Here is a 24306-nt window from a genome sequence, read left to right as displayed (position 1 = left end):
GGAATCTTAACATTCTTTGATATCATATACAGCATGCGGTGGCTCAGTGGGTTAGGACACTGAGCTTGTCGATCAGAAGGTCGGCAGTTTGGCAGGTCGAATCCCGAGTGCCGCGTAGCAGAGTGAGCGCCTGTTACTTGTCCCAGCTTCTGCCAACCTAGCAGTTCGAAAGCACGTAAAAAGGCAAGTAGAAAAATAGGGACCACTACGGTGGGAAGGTAACAGCGTTCCGTGCGCCTTTGGCGTCTAGTCATGCCGGCCACACGACCACGGAGACGTCCTCGGACAAGTGCTGGCTCTTCGGCTTTGAAACGGAGATGAGCACCGGCCCCTAGAGTTGGAAACGACTAGCACGCATGTGCGGGGGAACCTTTACCTTTACCTTTTACAGCATGAATAACTTCAAAGGTGCTTTTCCTCATATAAGCATATTTGGGCAAAATTCTTCAATATGGAGCTATTAAACATGACAGCTAAACTGTTTGTACCCATGTTTTGTGAAGAAAGCAACAGTCAAGATTGTTTGTATGATGTGGGGATGGGGTGAGTTTGATATAGCAGTCCTCTATCATGATTCTCCAAATAGTAATTTTCAAGAACATTTCACAGGTTCCAAACTTCCCCATGCTTAATCCAGAACATTCATCCTCTCCATCCTCTGCAATACTCAGAAATGGGGAAGGATGAGATTTCTTACATAGTACAAACTTCAGCCTAATGTCGGTTACTTCATTAGAACAATAGCACAGAGGAAAAACTTAAAATAATTCTTCCCCTTTTTATTAACTTAAAAAGGAGGGAGAGAGGTTACAAAATATAAAATACAAACAAACAAATGCAATGAGTAATTCAACATGAGTTGAGTCTAATTTGATCCTACCCTAGCTGCTAAATGAATAATTCTCAGATGCCAGAAGACGTATGTTTTCTCTTCTTGCAAGTTTGGTAACAACTAGAGTTGTTGGGTGTTGTGATAAAAGACGCTGGATTAGAAGCGGGTAAATTTTTAGTTGTAGTCCTGTCTTAGGCACAAAAGCCAGCTGGATGACTTTGGACCAGATATACATGCTCTGCTCCAGAAAATAGATACTGTTGAGCCAAGAAAACATGGGTTTGTTCCTGGCAGTCCTTAGGAGCCAGGGTTGACCTGAATGACCAAAACAGTTGCCCCTAGGAGAATTCCTACAATCCTGTAAATAGCACGAATCATCCTGATCTCTATGAACAGTGTTAATGGGACAGCTATTTTATTGCTTATTTACTTAAATTCCATGGTCATGATTTGAGCAGGGAGCCTCAGTTGCCCTTATTACATGGATTTAGAGGAGATGGATCTGTGTTTGGTTTTAGTTCAGCCATCCAGAAATGTACACAGTTAAGGCCAGCTAAACATTCCCAAGCAGTTGCCTACATCTCCTCCTCACTGGGCAATTCACTGTTATTCAAAGAGCCTCAATTTCTCTCCTTTTTGGAAACCTTTCAGCTTTCTCTGTATTACAGGATCAGATGTGTCAGGTTTCTACTCTTTTCTCCTACGCCCACCTTAACACTTTTCTTGTCTCAAATTTCTCCGCTTCCCAGGATAGCTTGCCCCGTGCAATGCTTCAAATAGTGCACTGTTGTAAACAAGCCTGAGCCTCCTCTATGTGAGGTAAGCAGGCTCCGATCAAATGGGCAGAATGGAGCTGTCTAAGTGAGTTCAGACTAGTCTCTTCAGGGCTGAACTTCTCTCCCTTGCAATATTGTTTGGGGTGGTGCTGCGATTTATTTTTGCGGGTCTGGTCTAAACAAACTCCAGTCCCTTATAAAGGCAGGATGACCTATTGGCTCAGTTCAACTTCTGCTCTACTGGGGCCAAAGGGCTTGCCAAAGAGAGGAGTGGGAGGCCCAGAAAAAGCGTGCTGAAGGAAGAGCCGTCTGCCCTAATCTCAGAATGTCTGAAACGAGAGTGGATGCAACTGGGGACTGTCTCACGGAAATGACAGGAGATTTGATTTCTCTGTCTGACAGGAAGAGCAACTGCAGCAGTGCAGACCGGGCACCCTCCAACATAAATTCTGTGGTCATCTGCCAAGCCGTTCGCAGAAGTATCTTCAGCTCTAGCACATCTTCAGCAGCTGAGAGGGTTAGCCTGATCCTGAAACAGGAGGAGAATGAAGAATCAAGCTGCCCCACACTATTTATACAGCTCTCCGAACTTTTCACTACAGCTGAAAGACAGGAATGGAGGCAAACTGCCAGGTGAGTCCCCAGAGGCAAAAGTAGGGATAAAACCCATCCTTTACATGCAGGAGCCCCTCTTTTACTGGGGTCTAAGTCTAGGACACTTGCCTAGTTGCCCTTAGCTAGCAAGAATGAAATGGTGCTAAAAACGAGCGGGACTGTCAGAACAAGGCTCTGAAGCTGAACAGTAGAAGCCCATTCCTAAGGAACTGAGTTAACTCACTGCACTTTAAAGTCACACACAAAAGGGTCACCAGTAAGGCCATTTAGTCCAGAACCTACAATTACCTATCTCCTTCACTGGTGGAAAGTTATGCTGCCTCCCTCCATTTTTCCTTGCTTCCCCCACCCCCTCTTTGCATGCATAGATGTGAACAGAAGACCTTTCCTCACTTGCACTTCAATATGGGGCAAAGGTGCTCTGGCAGCAGCTCTCCTCTGCCATGTGCCAATAAGTTGATTTCATTTCATCCCAACGATGAATGGAACACCTTGAAGTCATCCTCAAGCATATCGGATTGAAGTAATAATTTCCTCCTTATTGCAGGTCTTTGCAAAGGCAGCCTCTCCCATTGTCTTGGAGTGCACTAACCCTAACCCCCTGGCATAGGCAATACTGGCGTGATAGGGATAGGCAAGGGGGAACCCTATTACAGGTCAAGCTAGATATCTGCTAGCTAAGGTATGGGTGGAAAACACTACATATCCCCTTAGAGCAGTGAAGCGGCCAGTAAGAGGTAGGATTATGGAACTGACCTGCCACTGCTTTCCTCCTGGAAGTTTTTATCAACTTCTCAAGGTCTGAACTTATCTAGCTTCTGAACCTGAGGAAGTCAGTTCAGTCAGGATCTGTCACCTTTTGGAACTTGCAGTGTCAAACCGATCTTAACAAGGTCTGTATTGAGGTGTGTAACTAACCTGAGATGAACCATCCCCCTCTTAACCATCCTTCCCCTTAAGCGTTTTTTAAAACCACCTTTAAAAAGAATATAAACCGTGAAAGATGAAACGCCTATAAAATATTTAAAAGTAGAACACAATTAGCCGATAAGTATAAATGTATCTAAAATTTTGGTGTTAATATGGTTTTCAACATATCATTAACTGAGGGGAAAGGTTCATTCTCCAAGCTTGAGGGTAGGTTTCCAAATATTTCATTACCAGACTAAGTAACATTTTCAGCAGAGTTTAAGGGATGTCAGTGTCCATGTTCTTCTGGACCACACGAAGCCTTTATAAACAGAGGAGCACGGACAGTGATATGCCTTAAACTCTGCTGAAGACATTAATAAGTAGCGTATAAAAACCATTGCTGTGGTTAACATTTATAGAAGTAATTCTGTATAATTTGAAGGAATGCCTGGTTTAATAAAATGTAATCGGAACATTACAAAATGCAAACGGAATTCAGCTTTCAAATTTTGTTTCATTCTAATAGGAATTATTTTCCCAAATTGTTGCGTTTTGCCACCTTTGCCACCAAATATATATAAAAAAGTTCCAACCAAATTCATTTTAGTAATGCACCAGTAATAGAATATATTGTACCAATTTATGCTATGTGTATTATTTGGAGAGGGGTGGGTTGGGTTGTTTTTTGCCCTTTTAATAAAATTCCCATTGTTTCATTTCTGTTACTATATTCAATTTTTACATACAATTACAATCATGCAATCTTTGATCTCTTCTTGTGATGAATCATATTTCATTAATGGTTTAATAAATCAAAACCAATAACTTTTCAAAATTGCACATTATAAGATTTTCAAATTTTATCAAGTCTTCCTTAGTTTTTGCAGTTCTTTTCATGCTACATCACCTACTTGGAAACACTGAAACGGGTTGAAGTAAACTAGACCATTGTGAGATGAGAGTTTATCTTTCTCTTGTTAACAATTTAAGATTTCCAGACTGAAGAAATAAGTGTTAACCTGTAAATTGTGATTTTTATGTCATGATATGTAAACATACTTTCTGCTGCTCTAATTGTTTGTTTTCCTATGAAACACTACTAGCAGTTAGGGAATATCCACAAATCACAGTAGTAGCTATGAGGATTCCCTCACTTTACCCTAAACTTAGATTCCCCCCAAATCTCACATGAAGCAAATTCAAATGAAGTGAGACACTAAAGCAATGGAAAAAAGGGGAATTGCAGGGAATGGTGTCAATTTTTGGAATTCCAATGCATACATACAAATGCCAACAACTTTTAGGGCTTTATTCTAAAGCTATGTTATTGTAATATGTTTTCCTCCTTTACTTGTGTTCTGTGTACAGGTAGTCCTTGACCTACAACCAAAATTAAGCCCAAAATTTCTGTTGTTAAGTGAAACATTTGTTAAATGCTGTTTGCTACGTTTTACAACCTTTCTTGCCACAGTTGTTAACTGGATCACTGCAGTTCATAAGTTAGTTGTTAAATAGTGAGTTCTTAGGTGCAGGAATGACTATGCGAGGCTGAGTACAGGATAACTCATACTTTTATTTCTTGCTGGAACTGTACTGAAGCAAGGGCTGCAACCAGCTGCAATATATAGTCTAGCCCCTAAGTGGCAGCCAGTAGGTTTGAACCAACCATTGCCACCTGGGGCTAGCCAATTGCAGGACAAGAGACAGTTAGTCTGGGTTGCTGGAGAGTCGTTAGCTGCTCCAGCAACCCACGTGGTGTATCACAAGAGCCCAGTACATAACACCCCTCCCCTCTTAGATCGGACTATGACAACAACAATTAGTCTTGACAGTTGTCAAGACTTATTAATCAACACATACACAATAAAGTGATAATAATAAAAATAAATAAAATCACTGTGGAATACAATGAGATTAAACAATGTCTAAATGATCAGGCTTCCATTTGCAGTAATAGGCAGTTACACAAAGCACTAGTTTCTGTAGTTTAGTGGCAACAGGTTTTACAACAATATATATCTCTTTATTTTACAATGTAATCTGTAAGGTACGAAGGAGGCTTGTGTGCCCTAGAGGAACGTCTCGGAGTTCCCATCACTTTGTAGTCTACCAGCTTACCCAGTGGGCTGGGTAGATTTGTGTCCCTTTGTGCTCCTGAATCAAGGGGATTCGAAACACTCTGGCTGGCCTCACCAGGTTGGCCCACCCCAGAGTCAGTCTGTTTGGCAGAGTAGGCACAGTGGTTGCTGAAGTTCGGTTGGCTCGCTTCATCAGGGGGTCCATGTTGCACTCCCGAGCTCCCCAGTTCTCCCTCTGGTTCCATCTCTACTGAGAAGAAAAAGTCCTGGTAGTCCATGTGAGGGCTAGCTTGGCCGCAAGTTTGAGGACCTTGGGAGGGACATATGATGCAGTCCTCGCTTAGTGGCCATTCTGGAAATGTTTTCCTGAGCTGATCAATGTGTCTTCTGACAACTCGCCCTCCCTCCAATCCCACTTCATAAGATAGGGGTCCAGATGCCTTGAGCAGGAACCCACAAATTCCCCTGACCATAGTTCCTGGCCCAAACCCAATCACCCATGTGCAGCCCCCTTGGGGGTTTTGGTCAAGAGGCTTCTGCTGCCACTCTGTCTGGATGTAACCTGTCCAGTTTAGTATTCAAACGCCTCCCCCAACGTAGTTCTGCAGGACTTTTACCTGTGGCTGTGCAGGGCATAGAATGCTGGCAGAGTAAGAAATCTGCCAATCTGTGATGCCAGTCACCTGTGACAATCCGCTTGAGTGCCTCCTTCGTTGTCCTCACCATGCGTTCGGCTTGACCTTTAGAAGATGGATGAAAAGGTGCAGACGTTGCATGTCTGATGAGATTAGCTCTAAGGAAAGCCTGAAATTCAGCAGCAGTGAATTGGGCCCCATTGTCAGAAACTAAGACATCAGGCAACCCATGTGTTGCAAAGAGTTTTCTCAGCACCTGGATGGTCCTAGCGGTAGTCACGTTAGGAACTGGAATTACTTCCAGCCATTTTGGGTGGCTATCCACTACTATCAGGAAGATGTGCCCCTGAGAAGGCCCAGCATAGTCTATGTGAATCCTAACCAGGGAGTGTGCATTTCCTCCCACCTGTGAACTGGGGCCTGTGGCATTTCAGGCCTAGATTGCTGGCATGTATAATAACCATGGACTTGACCCTCAATGGCCTTATCAAGGCCAGGCCACTAAAGGTAGCTTCTAGCTAAAGCTTTCATTCTGACAATACCTGGATGGCCTTCATGTAATGAGTGTAAAACCCTGTCTCTTAGGGAAGTGGGAATTATGACTCTGTTCCCCCATAAAATGCACCCTTTATGTGCAGACAACTCATGCCTCCTGACAAAATAGCTTTGAAATTCAGAGCCTGGACTTTTTTCCAACCAGCCCTTGTATACCCATGACAACACTCTACTAAGTATTTTATCTGTGGCAGTTTCAGCAGCAATGTCCCCTGCATGGAGGGGAAACTCAGGTTTGTCCTGTATAGACAGTATTCTAGCAGCAGGAGCTGGATCTAGATCCATTAGTGGCAGTGGTAGTCTGCTGAGGCCATCAGCATGGCCCATTTCCTTTCCCGGTTTGTGAATTAATTTAAAATTGTATGCAGACAGGAAAATAGACCATCTCAACTTTCTTGGAGATAGTATGTGGAGGGTTTGTTTGTCTGTTGTGAACAGTCCCAACAGAGGTTTGTGGTCAGTGTAGACAGTGAAATCCCTGCCATATAAATAATCATGATTTTTTTTAATTCCAGCAACTATTGCCAGAGCCTCTTTGTCAATTTGGGCATAGTTGTGCTCAGCAGAGGACAAGGTCCTTGAGTAAAATGCTATAGGAACCTGTTTCCCATTTTTTTCTATGTCGCTTAAAACTGCCCCCACCCCATAGGGAGATGCATCACATGCAAGACATACAGGTTTAGACACTATGCAATGAGTTACAGTGGACTTTTCTGACAGTATTGCTTTCAAGTCCTGGAAACTTTTTTCGTGTAAGTTAGTCCATTTCCAAGGAGCTTTTTTGTCTAGTAGCCTGTGGAGGGGCTCTGCTATTGCTGCCTTATGAGGTAGGAATGTGTGATAAAAGTTTAGGAGACCCAAAAATGCTTGAAGCTCTCCTTTTGATTTGGACCTAGGAGCCATTTTAATGGCCTTCACTTTAGAATCTGCGGAGTGAATGCCGTTAGCATCAATGAGGAAACCCAAGAATTCTGTTGATGAAATCCCAATACTACACTTGTTCTTTTTTAATTTGAGGCCTGCTTCGCGAAGCCTCTGCAAAACAGCCCTGAGCCTACTGGCCAATACTTCAGGGGATTCCCCTGCAATAAGAACATCATCAAAATAAGAGCAGATGCCCTGAATACCCTTAAGTGTATGTTCCATAATCCCTTGGAAAATACCCGGTGCAACTCTGACTCCAAACTGTAAGCATTTAACCTTGAATGCCCCTCTGTGATTCATGATCATTTGAGCCGCGGCTGTGGCCTCGTCAACCGGCAATTGCTGATAGGCCTGTGCTAAATCAAGTTTAGCAAAAATAGTCCCCCCTTGCAAGGAAGCTAAAATATGATTGACCACTGGGACCGGATAAGTGTGTTGCTTGAGGTCCTTATTTAATGTGCATTTATAGTCAGCACAAATGCAAATTTCCCCATTGGCTTTAAGTGGGGTGACAATAGGAGTTTCCCACTCCCCCCCCCCATCAACAGGCTGTAACACGCCCTGTTCTACAAGCTTATCAATTTCAGAATCAATTTTATGTTTTAAAGCAATGGGGACCCTGCGAGGTTTAACCCTGATTGGGACAACGTTGGGATCTAACTTAAAAGAGATAGGCGGGCCTGTGTATGTCCCTAGGGTTGAATCAAAAACATCTGCGTATTCTTCGCACACTGACATGAGGTCTGCAGTTTGTGTATGGTTTATGCCAGTAATCTGAATACCTAAGGCAACAAACCAATCAAGTCCAATGAGACTCGTTCTGTGGCCCCCTACTACTATTACATCCAGGTGCCCCAAAACCCCTTTAAATTTTACCAATAAAGTGGCTTCTCCCTTAACTTTAATGTGAACATTTTGAAAATCCGTTAAAATGATATCTGAGGGTCTTAGTTTGGCCCAATTGTTACTGCACCTACACACAAAGTTAAATGTGTCTTGTGAAATGATTGAGACTGCAGAGCTGGAGTCCAATTCCATCTTACATGGAACTCCTTGTAGCTCTACCAAGAGCTTAAGTTGGGGTTTGAGAGGGCATTGAGCCCCGGTGTGGCATATGCTTCTACGGCTTCTGAAGAATCCCACACTAACTGGACACTGGGCCCCAGTACCTCTCCTAGTCAGTTCTTCCGACTGGTGTTTGGGTGGCTGGTCTCTCTGCTGGGCTCTGCAAACCACCGCAATGTGGCCTGTTCTTCCTCAAGCTCTACACGTGTCTGAACAAAATCTGCAATTGGCACAAAGATGGTTGCCGCCGCACCCCTTACATCTCGGTAAGAGAACTGCTTTGTAACCGTCCTCTCGCTGGTGGCTGTTGCGGTGTTGCACGTTGGGTTGCTTTTGGAGTCAGTTGATTTCAGGTTCTTCTTCCTCTGACGATTCTCCAGTGCATTTGGCGACCTCAAGATGGACCGATTCTTCGACTTTTGAAGGTTTGATGGGCTGAACTGTCTGCACTGCGCCCCTGGCGGCTTTGTCGGCCATCACCTCATCCTGTGCTTCAGAAAACGTTAAATTGGGTCTAGCAAATAGTCTCTGCTGAAGCGTTCTGTCCTGTAGGCCACAGAAGAGCCGGTCTCTTAGTCATTCTTCTAAATTTGAGAACTTGCATAGGTGTGCGGCTTGTCTTAGGCCTGCAATGAACTCTGAAGCTGTTTCCCCGGGTAGCTGCACTCTGGTCGAATTTGAATCGCCAAGCTATCTCAGACATCTTGGGCTGGAAGTGCCCGGTTAGCTTCTTTTTTAGATCTGCATAGGAGACCGCTTCAATTGGTGTTGGCGCGAAAAGATTCTCGGCCAAATCAAAGGTTGCTGGGCCGCACACGCAAAGCAGCGTTGCGGCCTTCAGTTCTTCTTCCATGATCTGATTGGCTCTGAGATAGTTTTCTACTTGCAAAAGATAAGATGGCCATTCCTCCGAGTGTTTCACGTCTAATTCTCTTAATTTGCTGACCTTTGGCATTCTTCTCTCTGTTTCCTGCGATCTTCAGATCCTGCTTCAAGGGTCAGGGAATGCGTCCACTGAGCACGAGGCCACTAGTGTAGCTTGATAGCCAGCCTTGAGGGGGGGGGGAAATGCCTCTTCCCTCTGGCGTGTGCTGCCTTCCCCTCGTGTACTTCAGCTCTTAATCAGCGAAGCAGGATCCCATCCTCGTTGCCACTGTTAAATAGTGGGTTCTTAGGTGCAAGAATGATGACGTGAGGCTGAGTACAGGATAACTCATACTTTTATTTCTTGCTGGAACTGTACTGAAGCAAGGGCTGCAACCAGCCGCAATATATAGTTTAGCCCCTAGGCAGCAGCCAATAGGTTTGAACCAACCATTGCTGTCTGGGGCTAGCCAATTGCAGGACAGGAGACAGTTAGTCTGGGTTGCTGGAGAGCCATTAGTTGCTCCAGCAACCCACGTGGTGTATCACAAGAGCCCAGTACATAACATTAGTAACCTGATTATTAAGCGAATCTGGCTTCTCCATTGACTTTGCTTGTCAGAAGATCACAAAAGGTGATCACATGATCCTGGGACACTGCCACTGTCATAAATATGAGTTAGCTGCCAAGTGCAAGAATTTTGGTCATGTGATTATGGGGATGCTGCAAAGATCGTAAGTATGAAAAATGGTCACAACTGACTCATATTTATGACTCATAAGTCACATTTTTCAGTGCCGTTGTAACTTTGAATGGTCACTAAATGAACTGTTGTAAGTCGAGGACTATCTGTACTGTGAAATCATTTTCTCCATCTTTTCTATAGCTGGATTTCTAATGTGAAAGTCATCACAGTAGACAAAGAAATGGTATTCTATTAGCATTTTTTTTAATGTTGTATACAATAGATTCACCCAGGTGAAAAACTCATTCAAGATGTGAAGATCCTTCATCAGCTTTGTTGTGCTGCAATACACCCAACTTTCTTTTTAGTATTAAATATTTCCTTTTCCTTTTAGATAAGGTTGTGAACAAAACATTAATGGCCATTTTGACTCCAGAGTAACAATAGCACAGGTAGAGAAGCATGCGACTGGTGGGACACAACTAGAACTGCACAGCACTATGGTAAATGCATGTGAAGGTTTTTGACTGGAAAACATTTCAGTGGTTTTGGTGAGAATAAGCCTTGGCTTGTTTTTTTATGCCTTTGGTGCAAATTGTCTGGGTTCACATAAATTGCATAATAGCAAGTAGCCCTTGAGGAGCTTCAACTGATCTGCGAAGTCTATAGCCAGGCACTCCAAGACGCCCCTTCCCTCAGCCAAGCATTGGCAGTTCAGCCCCTCAGCCATTATTTTTAGAAACCAGCATGGCCCACTGGTGTGTTTCAGTGAAGATCAACTGCCTGCTGGTGATCTCAGCTGAGCTCTGTGACAAAGGTTCAGACTTGATGTCAGTCGAGAGATTTTGCACTCAGCCACGTTAGACGGGCTATTGATCCTATCCCACTCTCGGTGATAATATCCTTCCCAGAGCCAGAACACATCCCTCCCAGGGCAGGATGGACCTTATTATTATTGCTCACGTCTTTGGAATGGGCAGATCTTTGCCACCCTGACTCTTCACTGATTTATGAATGGTAAAATAGATTCCTGAGGCCTATTTGTGGGGAGGACAGTCTGAAAAAAATTGTACTAGCAATCTCCTGACAGATCGCTTTGGAACCGAAAGTGTTTTGGTAATTACAAGAAGGGAGCCTAGAAATGCCCATGCTGAGTTTAGAATCTTACTCTTCCTTAAGCTTGAGAGAGGGGGAAATGATATGTAGCATGTTTATTTGAAAAGTAAAGCTCTGATGATCCATGATCTTGTGTGCCATCACTTCTTAGTGATTTGATGAATCGTAAATGGAAATGTAAATTGTCCTGTGAACAAGGGATTTAATTACTTCTTTAATTAAGCTATTTTATTGCAGGTGGATAAAATTTGAAGAAAAAGTAGAAGATGGAGGAGAACGTTGGAGTAAACCTCATGTCACAACTCTGCCCCTTCATAGTTTGTTTGAACTTAGGACCTGTATAAGAAAAGGAGCTGTTCTTTTAGACTTGGAAGCTCATAGTTTTAAACTAATAGTTGGTATGTAAAATATATATATATATATATATATATATCTCCTTCGTGAGACATCTTCTATTCTTGAACAAAAGCAACTCCTTCAGTGAAAACACTACTTTCTTAATTAGCGTTTGGCTCAGTTTTAGCTTTGGCATTGCATGGTTTATACTGATTTAACATGGTTTATTTCTGGGCTTCCGCACTGATGAACTTCTGCTGAAGTAAAGAATCCAAATGTTTTCCTTAATTTCAGATAGGTTTATATGCAATGAACCATAACTGAATGCTGTCATTTATTCTGATTAGTTATGTGAAATTTGAATAGGAGAGAGAGGATCTCAGTAGGGTCTCTTCCCAGCTCTTTATGATAGAGCTTTACTGCTTGCAAGGGTTTCTCTCAATGTACAGGTGAAACTCAAAAAATTAGAATATCGTGGAAAAGTTCATTTATTTCAGTAATGCAACTTAAAAGGGGAAACTAATATATGAGATAGACTCATTACATGCAAAGCAAGATAGTTCAAGCCGTGATTTGTCATAATTGTGATGATTATGGCTTACAGCTCATGAAAACCCCAAATCCACAATCTCAGTAAATTAGAATATTGTGAAAAGGTGCAATATTCTAGGCTCAAAGTGTCCCACTCTAATCAGCTAATTAAGCCATAACACCTGCAAAGGGTTCCTGAGCCTTTAAATGGTCTCTCAGTCTGGTTCAGTAGGAATCACAATCATGGGGAAGACTGCTGACCTGACAGTTGTGCAGAAAACCATCATTGACACCCTCCATAAGGAGGGAAAGCCTCAAAAGGTAATTGCAAAAGAAGTTGGATGTTCCCAAAGTGCTGTATCAAAGCACATTAATAGAAAGTTATGTGGAAGGGAAAAGTGTGGAAGAAAAAGGTGCACAAGCAGCAGGGATGACCGCAGCCTGGAGAGGATTGTCAGGAAAAGGCTATTCAGAAGTGTTGGGGACTTTCACAAGGAGTGGACTGAGGCTGGAGTCAGTGCATCAAGAACCACCACACACAGACGGATCCTGGACATGGGCTTCAAATGTCATATTCCTCTTGTCAAGCCGCTCCTGAACAACAAACAACGTCAGAAGCGTCTTACCTGGGCTAAAGAAAAACAGACCTGGTCTGTTGCTCAGTGGTCCAAAGTCCTCTTTTCTGATGAGAGCAACTTTTGCATCTCATTTGGAAACCAAGGACCCAGAGTCTGGAGGAAGAATGGAGAGGCACACACTGCAAGATGCTTGAAGTCCAGTGTGAAGTTTCCACAGTCTGTGTTGATTTGGGGAGCCATGTCATCTGCTGGTGTTGGTCCACTGTGCTTTATTAAGTCCAGGGTCAATGCAGCCATCTACCAGGAGATTTTGGAGCACTTCATGCTTCCTTCTGCAGACGAGCTTTATGGGGATGCTGACTTCATTTTCCAGCAGGACTTGGCACCTGCCCACACTGCCAAAAGCACCAAAACCTGGTTCAATGACCGTGGGATTACTGTGCTTGATTGACCAGCAAACTCGCCTGACCTGAACCCCATAGAGAATCTATGGGGCATTGCCAAGAGAAAGATGAGAGACATGAGACCAAACAGTGCAGAAGAGCTGAAGGCCGCTATTGAAGCATCCTGGTCTTCCATAACACCTCAGCAGTGCCACAGGCTGATAGCTTCCATGCCACGCCGCACTGAGGCAGTAATTGCTGCAAAAGGGGCCCAAACCAAGTACTGAGTACATATGCATGCTTATACTTTTCAGAGGTCCGATATTGTTCTATGTACACTCCTTGTTTTATTGATTGCATGTAATATTCTAATTTTCTGAGATTGTAGATTTGGGGTTTTCATGAGCTGTACGCCATAATCATCACAATTATGACAAATCACGGCTTGAACTATCTTGGTTTGCATGTAATGAGACTATCTCATATATTAGTTTCCCCTTTTAAGTTGCATTACTGAAATAAATGAACTTTTGCACGACATTCTAATTTTTCGAGCTTCACCTGTAAATCAGGCAATGAGTCAACAGAAGAACAAACAGTGTAGGAAAGTTAGATACACTCCATCCTATCCATGACTTATCCTACTGTGTTCACTGGGGTGTATTTTTCCTATTACACTAAATCTTAAAGGTTGCAGGTTTAAGAGGCCCCTGATAAAATTTTTAGCCGGTTATTTTAAGAGGTTAGGGAGGGGGAGGGAGGGGGGGGTAGGGAGGGAATCTTTAACCGGCACTCAGTCTGGTCCTGTTAGAGGTCCTGACGGGACGGGGTCGGGGGAGGTGGCTGCTGGTTCTGGGAATGTGGGGGTGGGGCTTCAAATCCCCACGGCGATAGGGAATGGCAGCAGGTGTTTGCGCGGAGGGCCATATCAACATCTGGGATCGCGCCCCCGCTATCTCCGAGCGGTGGCGCGCTCCGACCCTCCGGTTAGCACCCTCTTACCCGGGGATGAGGGTGATCAGGCCCCTGAGCTCAGGTTGGTCTATTTTAACGCTAGATCCGTAGTTAACAAAGCTCCCCTCATCCGTGATCTGATCGAGGAGGAATGTGCGGATCTAGCGTGCATCACGGAAACTTGGTTGGGTTCGGAGGGAGGGGTGCCTCTCACCGAGTTATGCCCGCCAGGTTTCCGGGTGCTGCACCAGCCACGGGCTCAGGGCAGGGGTGGTGGGGTGGCAGTGGTTATTCGGGAGACTTTGTGTCCCCGGGAGGCCACCATTGTCCAGATGGCCGGGAGTGAATCCCTCCTCTTGAGATGTGGTCCTCGGGTTCAGTTGGGCTTGTTGCTCACATACCTGGCGCCCAGCTGTGTGGCAACAGCCCTGCCTGAGCTGCTCGACACCCTCTCAGGGTTGGCGGTGGAGTTCCCCAGGCTTATAGTCCTGGGTGACTTCAACCTGCCATCACTGGGGGGGTCGTCGGAGTTAGCTCGGGAGTTCATGGCTTCCATGACAGCCATGGGCCTGACCCAGGTTATTGAGGGCCCTACTCACGAGGGGGATCATACTCTCGACCTGGTGTTCCTGTCTGGACAGTGGTTGGATGATCTGGGAGGGGGTTCTCCGTCTATCACCCCTCTGTCATGGTCAGATCATCACCTCCTGAGGCTGGTTTTCCGTCATGCCATCCCCCGCCGCTGGGCGGCGGAACCGACCAGGTGGTTCCGCCCCAGGCGCCTAATGGACCCGGACCGGTTCCAGAGGGCGCTTGGGCCGATACCTATCACCCTTACCCACAGCCCAGTCGATGCTCCGGTGGAGGCCTGGGAAACGGCTGCCACCAGGGCACTCGACTGTGTTGTACCCATGCGACCTCTGACTCGGCGCAGATCCCACTGGGCTCCATGGTTCTCTGTGGAGCTCCGGGAGATGAAGCGTCGGAGACGAGGTCTAGAGAGCGGTTGGAGATCCAGCCGATCCGAATCCGACCGATTGCAGTTAAGAACCTTTATAAGGTCTTATCTTGCGGCGATAAGGACGGCGAAGTCTAACTACTTTGCCGCCCTTGTCGCGTCCGCAGATAATCGCCCGGCCGCCCTGTTTAGGGTGACTCGCTCCCTCCTTAACCAGGAGGTGAGGGAGGATCCCTTGCAGGGACGAGCCGAGGAGTTCAGTCATCATCTGACGGACAAAATCGCTCGGATCCGGACCGGCTTGGACTCTGACTGGGCAGAGTCTGATGTGGAGGAATCAGGCGGTCTTGAGCATGTTATCTGGACTGAGTTCGACCCTGTTTCCCCTGATGATGTGGACAGGATCATGGGGAGACTGAGCTCCACCACCTGTTTGTTGGATCCGTGCCCCTCCTGGCTAGCTTATGCGGCTCGGGAGGGAACACGAGGCTGGTTCCATGCAGTAATAACTGCTTCTTTGAAGGAGGGTGTCTTCCCTGCCGCCTTGAAGGAGGCGGTGGTGAGACCCCTCCTCAAGAAGCCTGCTTTGGACCCGGCTGTTTTAAACATCTATCGTCCAGTCTCCAACCTTCGCTTTCTGGCGAAGGTTGTTGAGAGTGTGGTGGCGCATCAGCTCCCTCTGTTCCTGGAGGAAACTGATTATCTGGACCCGTACCAATCGGGCTTCAGGCCCGGACACAGCACGGAGACGGCATTGGTCGCGCTGGTGAATGATCTCTGGAGGGCTAGGGACAGGGGTTGCTCCTCTGTCCTGGTCCTATTAGATCTCTCAGCGGCTTTCGATACCATCGACCATGGTATCCTGCTGCGGCGTCTCAGGGGGTTGGGAGTGGGAGGCACCGTTCTACGGTGGTTCTCCTCCTACCTCCAGGGCCGCTCGCAGTCGGTGTTGACAGGAGGGCAGAGATCCGCCCCGAGGTCTCTCATTTGTGGAGTCCCTCAGGGGTCGGTTCTCTCGCCTCTCCTGTTCAACATCTATATGAAGCCGCTGGGCGAGATCATTCGTGGTTTTGGGGTGGGGTATCACCAGTACGCTGATGATACCCAACTTTTTCTTTCCACCCCGAACCAACCCAGTGATGCCCTCTCCGTGATGTCCCGGTGCCTGGAGGGGGTTCAGGTCTGGATGGGGAGAAACAGGCTTCGTCTCAATCCCGCCAAGACTGAGTGGCTGTGCATATCGGCGTCTCGGGTTAACCAAGTTATTCCACCTCTAACGATGGGGGGTGAGGTGTTACCCCCCGTTGATAGGGCTCGCAACTTGGGCGTCCTCCTGGATTCACGGCTCAATTTTGAAGATCACATAGGAGCCGTGACCAGGGGGGCTTTTGCACAGGTTCGCCTGGTGCGCCAGTTGCGTCCCTATCTGGACCGAGACGCCCTACGCACAGTCACTCATGCGCTTGTGACCTCCCGTTTGGACTACTGTAACGCTCTCTACATGGGGCTGCCCTTGAAGACCACTCGGAGGCTTCAACTGGTGCAGAATGCGGCCGCGCGAGTTGTAATGGGGGTTTCCCGATACTCCCATGTAACACCTCTACTCCACGAGCTGCATTGGCTTCCGGTTGCCCTCCGGGTGAAATTCAAGGTGCTGGTTATTACCTATAAAGCCCTACATGGCCTGGGTCCGGGTTATTTGAGGGAACACCTGCTGCCGGCATCAAACACCCTTCGCCCAGTGCGCTCCCACAGGGAGGGTCTGCTCAGGGTTCCGCCGGTGAGAGATTGCCGGCGGGTGATACCCAGGGATAGGGCCTTCTCAGTGGGAGCGCCTGCCCTCTGGAACCAGCTGCCGGTGGAGCTGAGGACTGCTCCCGACCTCCGATCATTCCGCCGGGGCCTGAAGACCTGGCTCTTTGAGCTCTCGAGCCCAGGCTGAGGAGAAAATCTTAATTGGGGTTTTTAGTGTACAGGGTGAATTTAATACTTTTTAACTGGTTTTAACTTTTGTATGTTTTGATTTTTAATTCCCTGTAAACCGCCCTGAGTCCTCAGGGAAAGGGCGGTATACAAATGCAACTAAATAAATAAATAAATAATTTAGTAAGGGAATCAATACTGTTATTGAGATTGTTGGATTACCTTACCTCCAGTTGAATCAGTATATGGATTTATTTCTATTTTATTAAAACCATTGCTAATTAATATAGAGTTATTGGTACAAAATGCCCTTCAATAAATTTCAAAAGGTAGATAGGATTGCAGAAAAGGAAGTGATTTAGTAGCTTCAACATGTGTTTTTATTTTATGTTCAAGAGAAAGTGATTGAGGTCCAGATAGAGAAACAGGCCTTCAAGCCGGAACCTTTGAAGAAACTTACCTATATCTTACTCCTCAAACCTCATCATCATGCAGCCAAATCTCAGCTGAAGATGCTGTTTGAGATGGGCATGTCCCTTTGTGCTGGTAGGTAACTAGCATTTTTTTTCTTATTGCCAATTCAAATATGAAGCTTAGATGCTATATAGCAGGGGTGTCAAACTCAATTTCATTGAGGGCCACATCAGCATTGCGGTTGCCCTTAGGGGGCCCAGTGGGTATGGCCTGGGTAGGCGTGGCCTACTGGGTGGGTGTGGCTAGAGTGCGTATGGCCTACTGGGTGGGCGTGGCCAACTCTACATCGTTCGCATCAAGGGTGCCTATGGGGGCCTGGGCAGGAGTGGGACAGATCTGAGGGTCTCTGGCAGGAGGAGGGTCTCTGGGCCAGGGCCAAGGCAGTGGGGGCCGTTCCTTCACTGTTTCCAGGATGGCTTCGCGGGCCACATGAAACCACTTCGCGGGCCGGATCCGGCCCCCGGGCCTTGTGTTTGACATGTCTGCTATATAGCTACCCCGGTCTCGTGTCAGACATAAGCAGCAGGAAAAACTTCATAGCTTAACGCTGATGTTTGCCTGTTAATGATGGCAGTATAGCATTTGCTCCAGCTTTTATCAGCACATTTTTAAACTATGCACCCAATTGCCTCTCTAAGGCCTAACCTGTTATCCTACATAAATGGGATTTACTTCTCTCATTAATAAAAGCCTGCTAAAGAGTATCCTTCCCACTTTCTTGTCCCTGTAATTACAACAGCAGGAAATAAGCATGCATTACAGAGATGTCCCTAGAGCATTGACAGAATGGAATGGGTAGGACTCTCCAATCAGAAGAGAGAGAGCAATAAACAATTCTTACAATGCTAATGTACAACCTGGACCTTTTGCAAAGTTAGGCAAAAATTCTGAAGTCAGATGAATGTGAAGGTGGTAAAGCAGAAAGCAGTATAAGTTGAAGTCAGCAACAATTGGCATGTACAAAGGGTTCAGTATGTTGTTAAAATAGTTATAAAAGGTAAAGGTAAAGGTTCCCCCGCACATGCGTGCTAGTCGTTTCCGACTCTAGGGGCCGGTGCTCATCTATGTTTCAAAGCCGAAGAGCCAGCGCTTGTCCGAGGACGTCTCCGTGGTCATGTGGCCGGCATGACTAGCACGGAACGCTGTTACCTTCCCACCGTAGTGGTCCCTATTTTTCTACTTGCATTTTTACGTGCTTTCGAACTGCTAGGTTGGCAGAAGCTGGGACGAGTAACAGGCGCTCACTCTGCTACACGGCACTCGGGATTTGATCCACCAAACTGCCGACCTTCTGATCGACAAGCTCAGTGTCCTAACCCACTGAGCCACCACTCAGTAAAAATTAAAAAGACTTGAAGGTTATAATTCATGGTAATTAAAATTGGAAGCAACTCATAATATTTAAGCTACACTATATACTGTATGAAGCATTATTGATCTCTTGTTTTGTGTTTTTTAAATGTTGCAGATAGGACTAACAGACATTCAGATGCAAAGTGTGAGGTCTCAGAGGTACCATTAATGGAACAGGTAAGCAATAGTGTTAAATGTAAAAGCTGGGGGGGGGGTTGATACAAAAGTGGGGCTATCAAGTGAAGGATATTCCTATATAGGACACCCAAACAGCAAAATTAGACATAGTGGTCCAAGTGTGGTCTAAGCAAAGCAGAGTGGAAAAATTACTTCCTGTGATCCAGAACTCGGTAGTCCTATTAATGAACTTAAGGTAGCATTTTCTTTTTGAGCAACTCACACAATCTGTCTCATATTTAACTTGTAATTGACAAAGACATGCATTGCACTTTTATTTTGCCTACCCAGATTAGGAAAGATTAATAGCTGATGGCTTTGAATAATTTTACTAACTTTCTACCAAGTATTGGATATCAGCACCTGGAAGGCAGCATGCACTCTGCAGCACTATTTTGTATCTGTGCACATCTGCCTTAGGTCCTATAAAGACAGAATCATTCACCAGTACAACAGTCTCTAGTTTCTCAAGATGACTTGTGCTGTCAATCAGCAGAGTAGCAGCCATCAGTTTGAGGTCTTCCTATCCTTCTGTCTCTTCCAAACTCTCTTGCCAAACTTCTATTTCCTCCCGGTTTGCTCAACCTGTTCCATTTGGTCTGAGGCCTGCCTACCACATTCAGAAAATTGAAGCATTATACTTTCTTTTGTCTGGCATTCAAGAAACCACAAAAACCTCTCACCCTTTTATTTTATAAAATATAACTTTATCAATTTTTATTATGATCACAGACTAGCATATAATTTTATTTTTATAAGAGTAGCATCGGCATTCTAATGTCAGGCATGTAAGATTCTTTATCTGGGAGAAGAGAAGAATCCAGACAAGAAGGGATGGGTACAATGGAACAACTGAACAGGGGCTCGCACAGAAATCAGGTAACCATATCATGAAAATAATTTTCATACCATGAAAGCCATATCACGAAAAGGACACGTGTGCTGTTAATGTAACATTGGGGATACTTCAAACATTCCATATAAACCTCACAGTTCAAGTGGCAGTTCCAGCTTCCCAAAACTGATTTTGTTTTTGGAAGCCATCTGGGAAGATTATAAATGGCAAGCCCATGAAGGCAAGTTATTGCAACCATCGTAAATGCAAGCCAGTCGCCAAGCAACTGAATTATGACCACATGACTGTGAGGATGGCACAGTATAAGTTGTAAATTCGAGAACAGGCTGCAGGTTACATTTGCAAAGGCTGTCATAGCTTCAAGCTGTAGTTAAATGAATAGTCCTAAGTGAAGGAGTACCTGTATATTAACAGTATATCATTTTATAAAAATTCTCTCTGAGGGAAATGTTTTCCCATGCTGTTCCCATGGCATGCATTCCTGCGTCCTGTTATAAATGAAGTGCGACGAATGATTATCAGGCTGTGTTAATGGCAGTGGGGGGTGACAGTATTTCTCAGGATCTCTCCTAGCATCTTTCATATAATTAGTTTGAAAATTAGTCTCCTACTGATTTTGTGGTTTCTTACTCTTTCACTGCAGCTAAACAATCGGTTTAAAAAGAAAATTCCAGCCGGAACCGAAGTGGCCAACATTCTTGTAGGAGAAATCTCTTTCCTGGAAAAGCCCTTCATTGCTTTTGTGCGCCTGCGAAACTCAGTGCTTCTTGGAAGCTTGACTGAAGTTGCTTTTCCTAGCAGGTAATCAGAGAGAATAGAAAAGAGATCAGATGATCTTTGTTAAAGACTGGTAGTGGAATAGCACATTTCAGGCCAATACTGTATGCTATTAGCATCAAGCGCCTCAGATCAAGCTATCTTTGGAAATTAACAGAGCCAGCTGTCTTCTGATTATATAACTACAGGCAGGGCTTTTTTTCTCATAGAACGCTCAGAACGGAGTTCCGGTACCTTTTTTGGTTGTATGACGTGTGAGTTACAGCACCTTTTTCTTTCACAAAAAAAGCACTGACTACAGGACTGCAGCTGCTCACTCAGTACACTTAATATTCAGTTGTAGCAGTTGGATGTTGCCTAAATTAATTAATATATCAGCCAGATAAAATGACTCTGGATCAATGCACCTCTGCTTCCTTGTCTTGCATTCTCCGAGTGGTTGGATATGTTCAGAAAGAAACTATGGGGAATGCTTAATTTGAATTCTTGCCTTGTACAAAGGATTGGACTTGGTTTGATTTTGATAATATAAGGGATCCTTTTCAATTTCTGGTCTTTCTGAAATGTTATGCATGGAAGCACAAGCTAAGCTGCTGTTCATATCCCAGACCAAACAGATAGTGGCTGAGCTCACAACACAAGACCTATTGAACAAGCCTGAGTTCAGACATAATGTAAATAACAAACCATTATTTGTGAACTAGAATCCATAAGGCCCAATACTAGACGTAATTTCTCACCAAATTCTCACCAAATTGAGGAACAAGCCTACAACTACGTACAATTATGGAAAGAGGCCAAGTATTTATGGTATCTGAGGCTCTCTGTTCTAGCTGGGCTGAAGGGAAATTATGTTCTCAAGATTAGGTTCCTCCAGATTAAGAATGGATTAATCAGTGCAGGAATCTAAACTTCATGGCTGTTTAGCTGTGTATAGGATTCTGGTCTCATTTTCAGTGATCAAGGAAAATGAGCATGGGCTGTTTTTTTTTATTGACTTCCTTACTTTCTTGTACTTCCTTACTTTCTTGTACACTGCATATTCCCAAAGGCTCTGTATATAGCGGTGCCAGTTATGACTTTTGTGTACCTGTTTTTAGATTCCTCTTTATTCTGTTGGGTCCCAGAGCCAGATTGAAGGCCTACCATGAAATTGGGAGAGCGATGGCAACTCTCTTAACAGATGAAGTAAGTTTGGTTGCTGCTGAACTGTCTTTGTCCAGTTAGGATAGAATAAGGTGGCATTAATGCCTGGAAGAGAAGACAGCAACTGTTCAATGTGTCCAAAACCAAGCTCCTAGTTGCCAAGAAGTAGACTAAATCTGGCCATAGAAGGCTTGGCTTTAATTTATTCTTTCATATTCCATTCATACTTCCTTATATTGCTAGATTTTCATTCAAACTGTGGTATGAACAAAATCTGATTTCTTCTCCACTGGAAGCAGAATAATATAATTTAGTAAATCACAAGTCAGCCTCCATTCTGTTTCTACTACCGGTATAATAAAAAATAAATTCTAGAAGCAGTGAAGAGCAATAGCAAACATCCTTTTAATAGAGGAATGTAACAAATGCAAAATTTGGCTTGAACCGTCATTCAGAAAATTGTCTAATTTACCTTATTAGGAGGCTAATGAATTTGAGTTAAAAGCTGTATCTAAATCTCCTTTCAGAAATCTGAAAGTTTCTAACTCCCACTCTGTTGTTTGATAGCAAAAATAAAAGGCTTTGTGTGGGGGGAAAAACATTTGCAGGAAAAGCATTAAATTCATATATTTTATAGAATAATCTTCCAATTATGGGTCTAGTATCACGTGGTATTAAAATCATTGTTCTCATTTGTCATTCCAAGAGCTAATGGCTATGAGCATCTATAAATCAGGTTATAAACATAAAAGTATAAAATCAAAATCTGAACATATATCAACCTAAATAAATAGGAAGAGCATCACTTCATGTCCAATAACAAATAATAATAATAATAAACCTTTATTGTCAAAACACAACATGTGTACATTGAGATTAGCTGAGCCTCTCCCCATGCTCCCTCCCCCCAACACACAGTGACAACAAACCCTCCATCCTACCACACCATGTGAACCAACTACACCACACACTGGCCTCCCAAGTCAATTCTGCGTAAGTTCACAGAGGTTATATCCCATTCAAAAGCCTAACAGCCCACGGATAAAAGCTGTTTTTGAGCCTGTTGGTACGGCTGATTATACTCCTATATCTCCTACCCAATGGTAGGAGAGTAAAGAGATACCGTCCAGGGTGTGAGTCATCCCTGAGAAAGGAGCAACATTGCAATAACTACCCACAAGACCTGCATGAACCCAGTCTTCTTGGATGGGCACCTACTCCCAGGAGTAGATGCTCTTGCAGATATTCAGGATCTGAGCTATAGAGGACTTTAACACTAACTAACAGCATCTTGAAATGCATCCAGAAGCCCAACTGCAACCCTTTGTACCTCTTGAAGTATCAAGGGCATACGAGCGTATGATGCAAACCATTGTATCAGCTGCCATTTTCAATTGCTCTTCAAAGGTAGCCCCATTATAGAATGTGCCACAATAATCCAGGCAAAGCCAGTTGCTTAAGCAATTAGCCAATTCAATATCGTTCGCAGCTGCTCTGTCCTGTTTTCAACTGCTATTTAGCAAATTTGGACACTCCAGATTCTTTTTGCAATAACTATTCAAAAGTTCGGTCTAGTGGTTAAGGCATAAGGCTAGAAAGCCAAAGACTGTGAGTTCTACTCCCGCCTTTGCCATAAAAACCATCTGGGTGACCTTGGGCCAGTCACACTCTCTCTCTCTCAGCCCAACATACCTCACAGGGTTGCTGTTGTGGAGGAGGAAGGTGTGTTGGTGTCTTCACTGCCTTGAGTTATTTGTAAAAATAATAAAGGTGAGATATAAACAAATAAATACAGTTTTAAAAACTTTAAATGGCTTAAAAATTTGATTGGCAATGTAAAACCCTAATTTCCCATTACTTCCACAAAAGAAAAAAACCCTGCTACTTTTAGACTCAAATTATCCTATAATATAAAAATGTCATGTGAAGAAGGATCCCAGTTTTATAGCCATCTTAATAACTTCCAGACATGACTTGCAGCTTTTAATGCAGAAAATACAGTAGAGCTATAATAAAATATAGTGGGACGCGGTGGCTCAGTGGGTTAGGACACTGAGCTTGTCGATCAGAAGATCGGCAGTTTGGCGGGTCAAATCCCGAGTGCCGCGTAACAGAGTGAGCGCCTGTTACTCGTCCCAGCTTCTGCCAACCTAGCAGTTCGAAAGCACGTAAAAATGCAAGTAGAAAAATAGGGACCACTACGGTGGGAAGGTAACAGCATTCCGTGCGCCTTTGGCGTCTAGTCATGCCGGCCACATGACCACGGAGACGTCCTCGGACAAGCGCTGGCTCTTCGGCTTTGAAACGGAGATGAGCACCGGCCCCTAGAGTTGGAAACGACTAGCACGCATGTGCGGGGGAACCTTTACCTTTACCTTTATAATAAAATATATAATCGCCCGTGTCATGATATGATAATGAAACTTAGTAACTTTCTAATGGGAGCCATAGTGCTATTTTTACTTAAGCATTTGCATTCCGTTAAAGAAATTAAAATAAACATGTATATCTACTGGTAAAAGTGAAAGGCATGAAAATAGCAAGTAAAGGTTTCCATTACCATAACTGCAACTTAGGAAAAAAATAGATTATACACTCAGTGACATTTAACTGTTTATATTGATTTTCTTCTGAGATTAAAAAAGATGAATTTATTGTTATGTTTCCTGTAGATAACTATTCTCCTAACATTAAAATAATTTAAACAACAATTAAAATTCAAATTATTTCAAATGTCATAGATACCTTAAAACATATAGGGGATACATCAGTCTTACTTCTATTATTTGAATTTTAGTGAAA

General features: G+C 44.3%; 1 protein-coding gene across 1 annotated transcript in view; it reads left to right on the top strand.

The window, feature by feature from the left end:
• Nucleotides 1-1933: 1933 nt before the first annotated feature.
• SLC4A9 (solute carrier family 4 member 9) overlaps nt 1934-24306 on the top strand; it is a gene marked incomplete at its 5' end in the record, with an annotated part of 52249 nt that continues 29876 nt past the window's right edge. Inside the window, 6 exons of the mRNA XM_081324774.1 lie at nt 1934-2241; nt 11296-11456; nt 17118-17267; nt 18664-18725; nt 20225-20382; nt 21459-21546. Coding sequence (XP_081180900.1) covers nt 1934-2241; nt 11296-11456; nt 17118-17267; nt 18664-18725; nt 20225-20382; nt 21459-21546 — 927 coding nt within the window. The remainder of the gene's footprint in view (nt 2242-11295; nt 11457-17117; nt 17268-18663; nt 18726-20224; nt 20383-21458; nt 21547-24306) is intronic.

Source organism: Vipera berus (genome assembly GCF_964194415.1).
Source record: "Vipera berus genome assembly, chromosome: 3".
NCBI classification, from domain to species: Eukaryota; Metazoa; Chordata; class Lepidosauria; order Squamata; family Viperidae; genus Vipera; species Vipera berus.
This window is presented reverse-complemented; position numbering and strand designations above follow the sequence as displayed.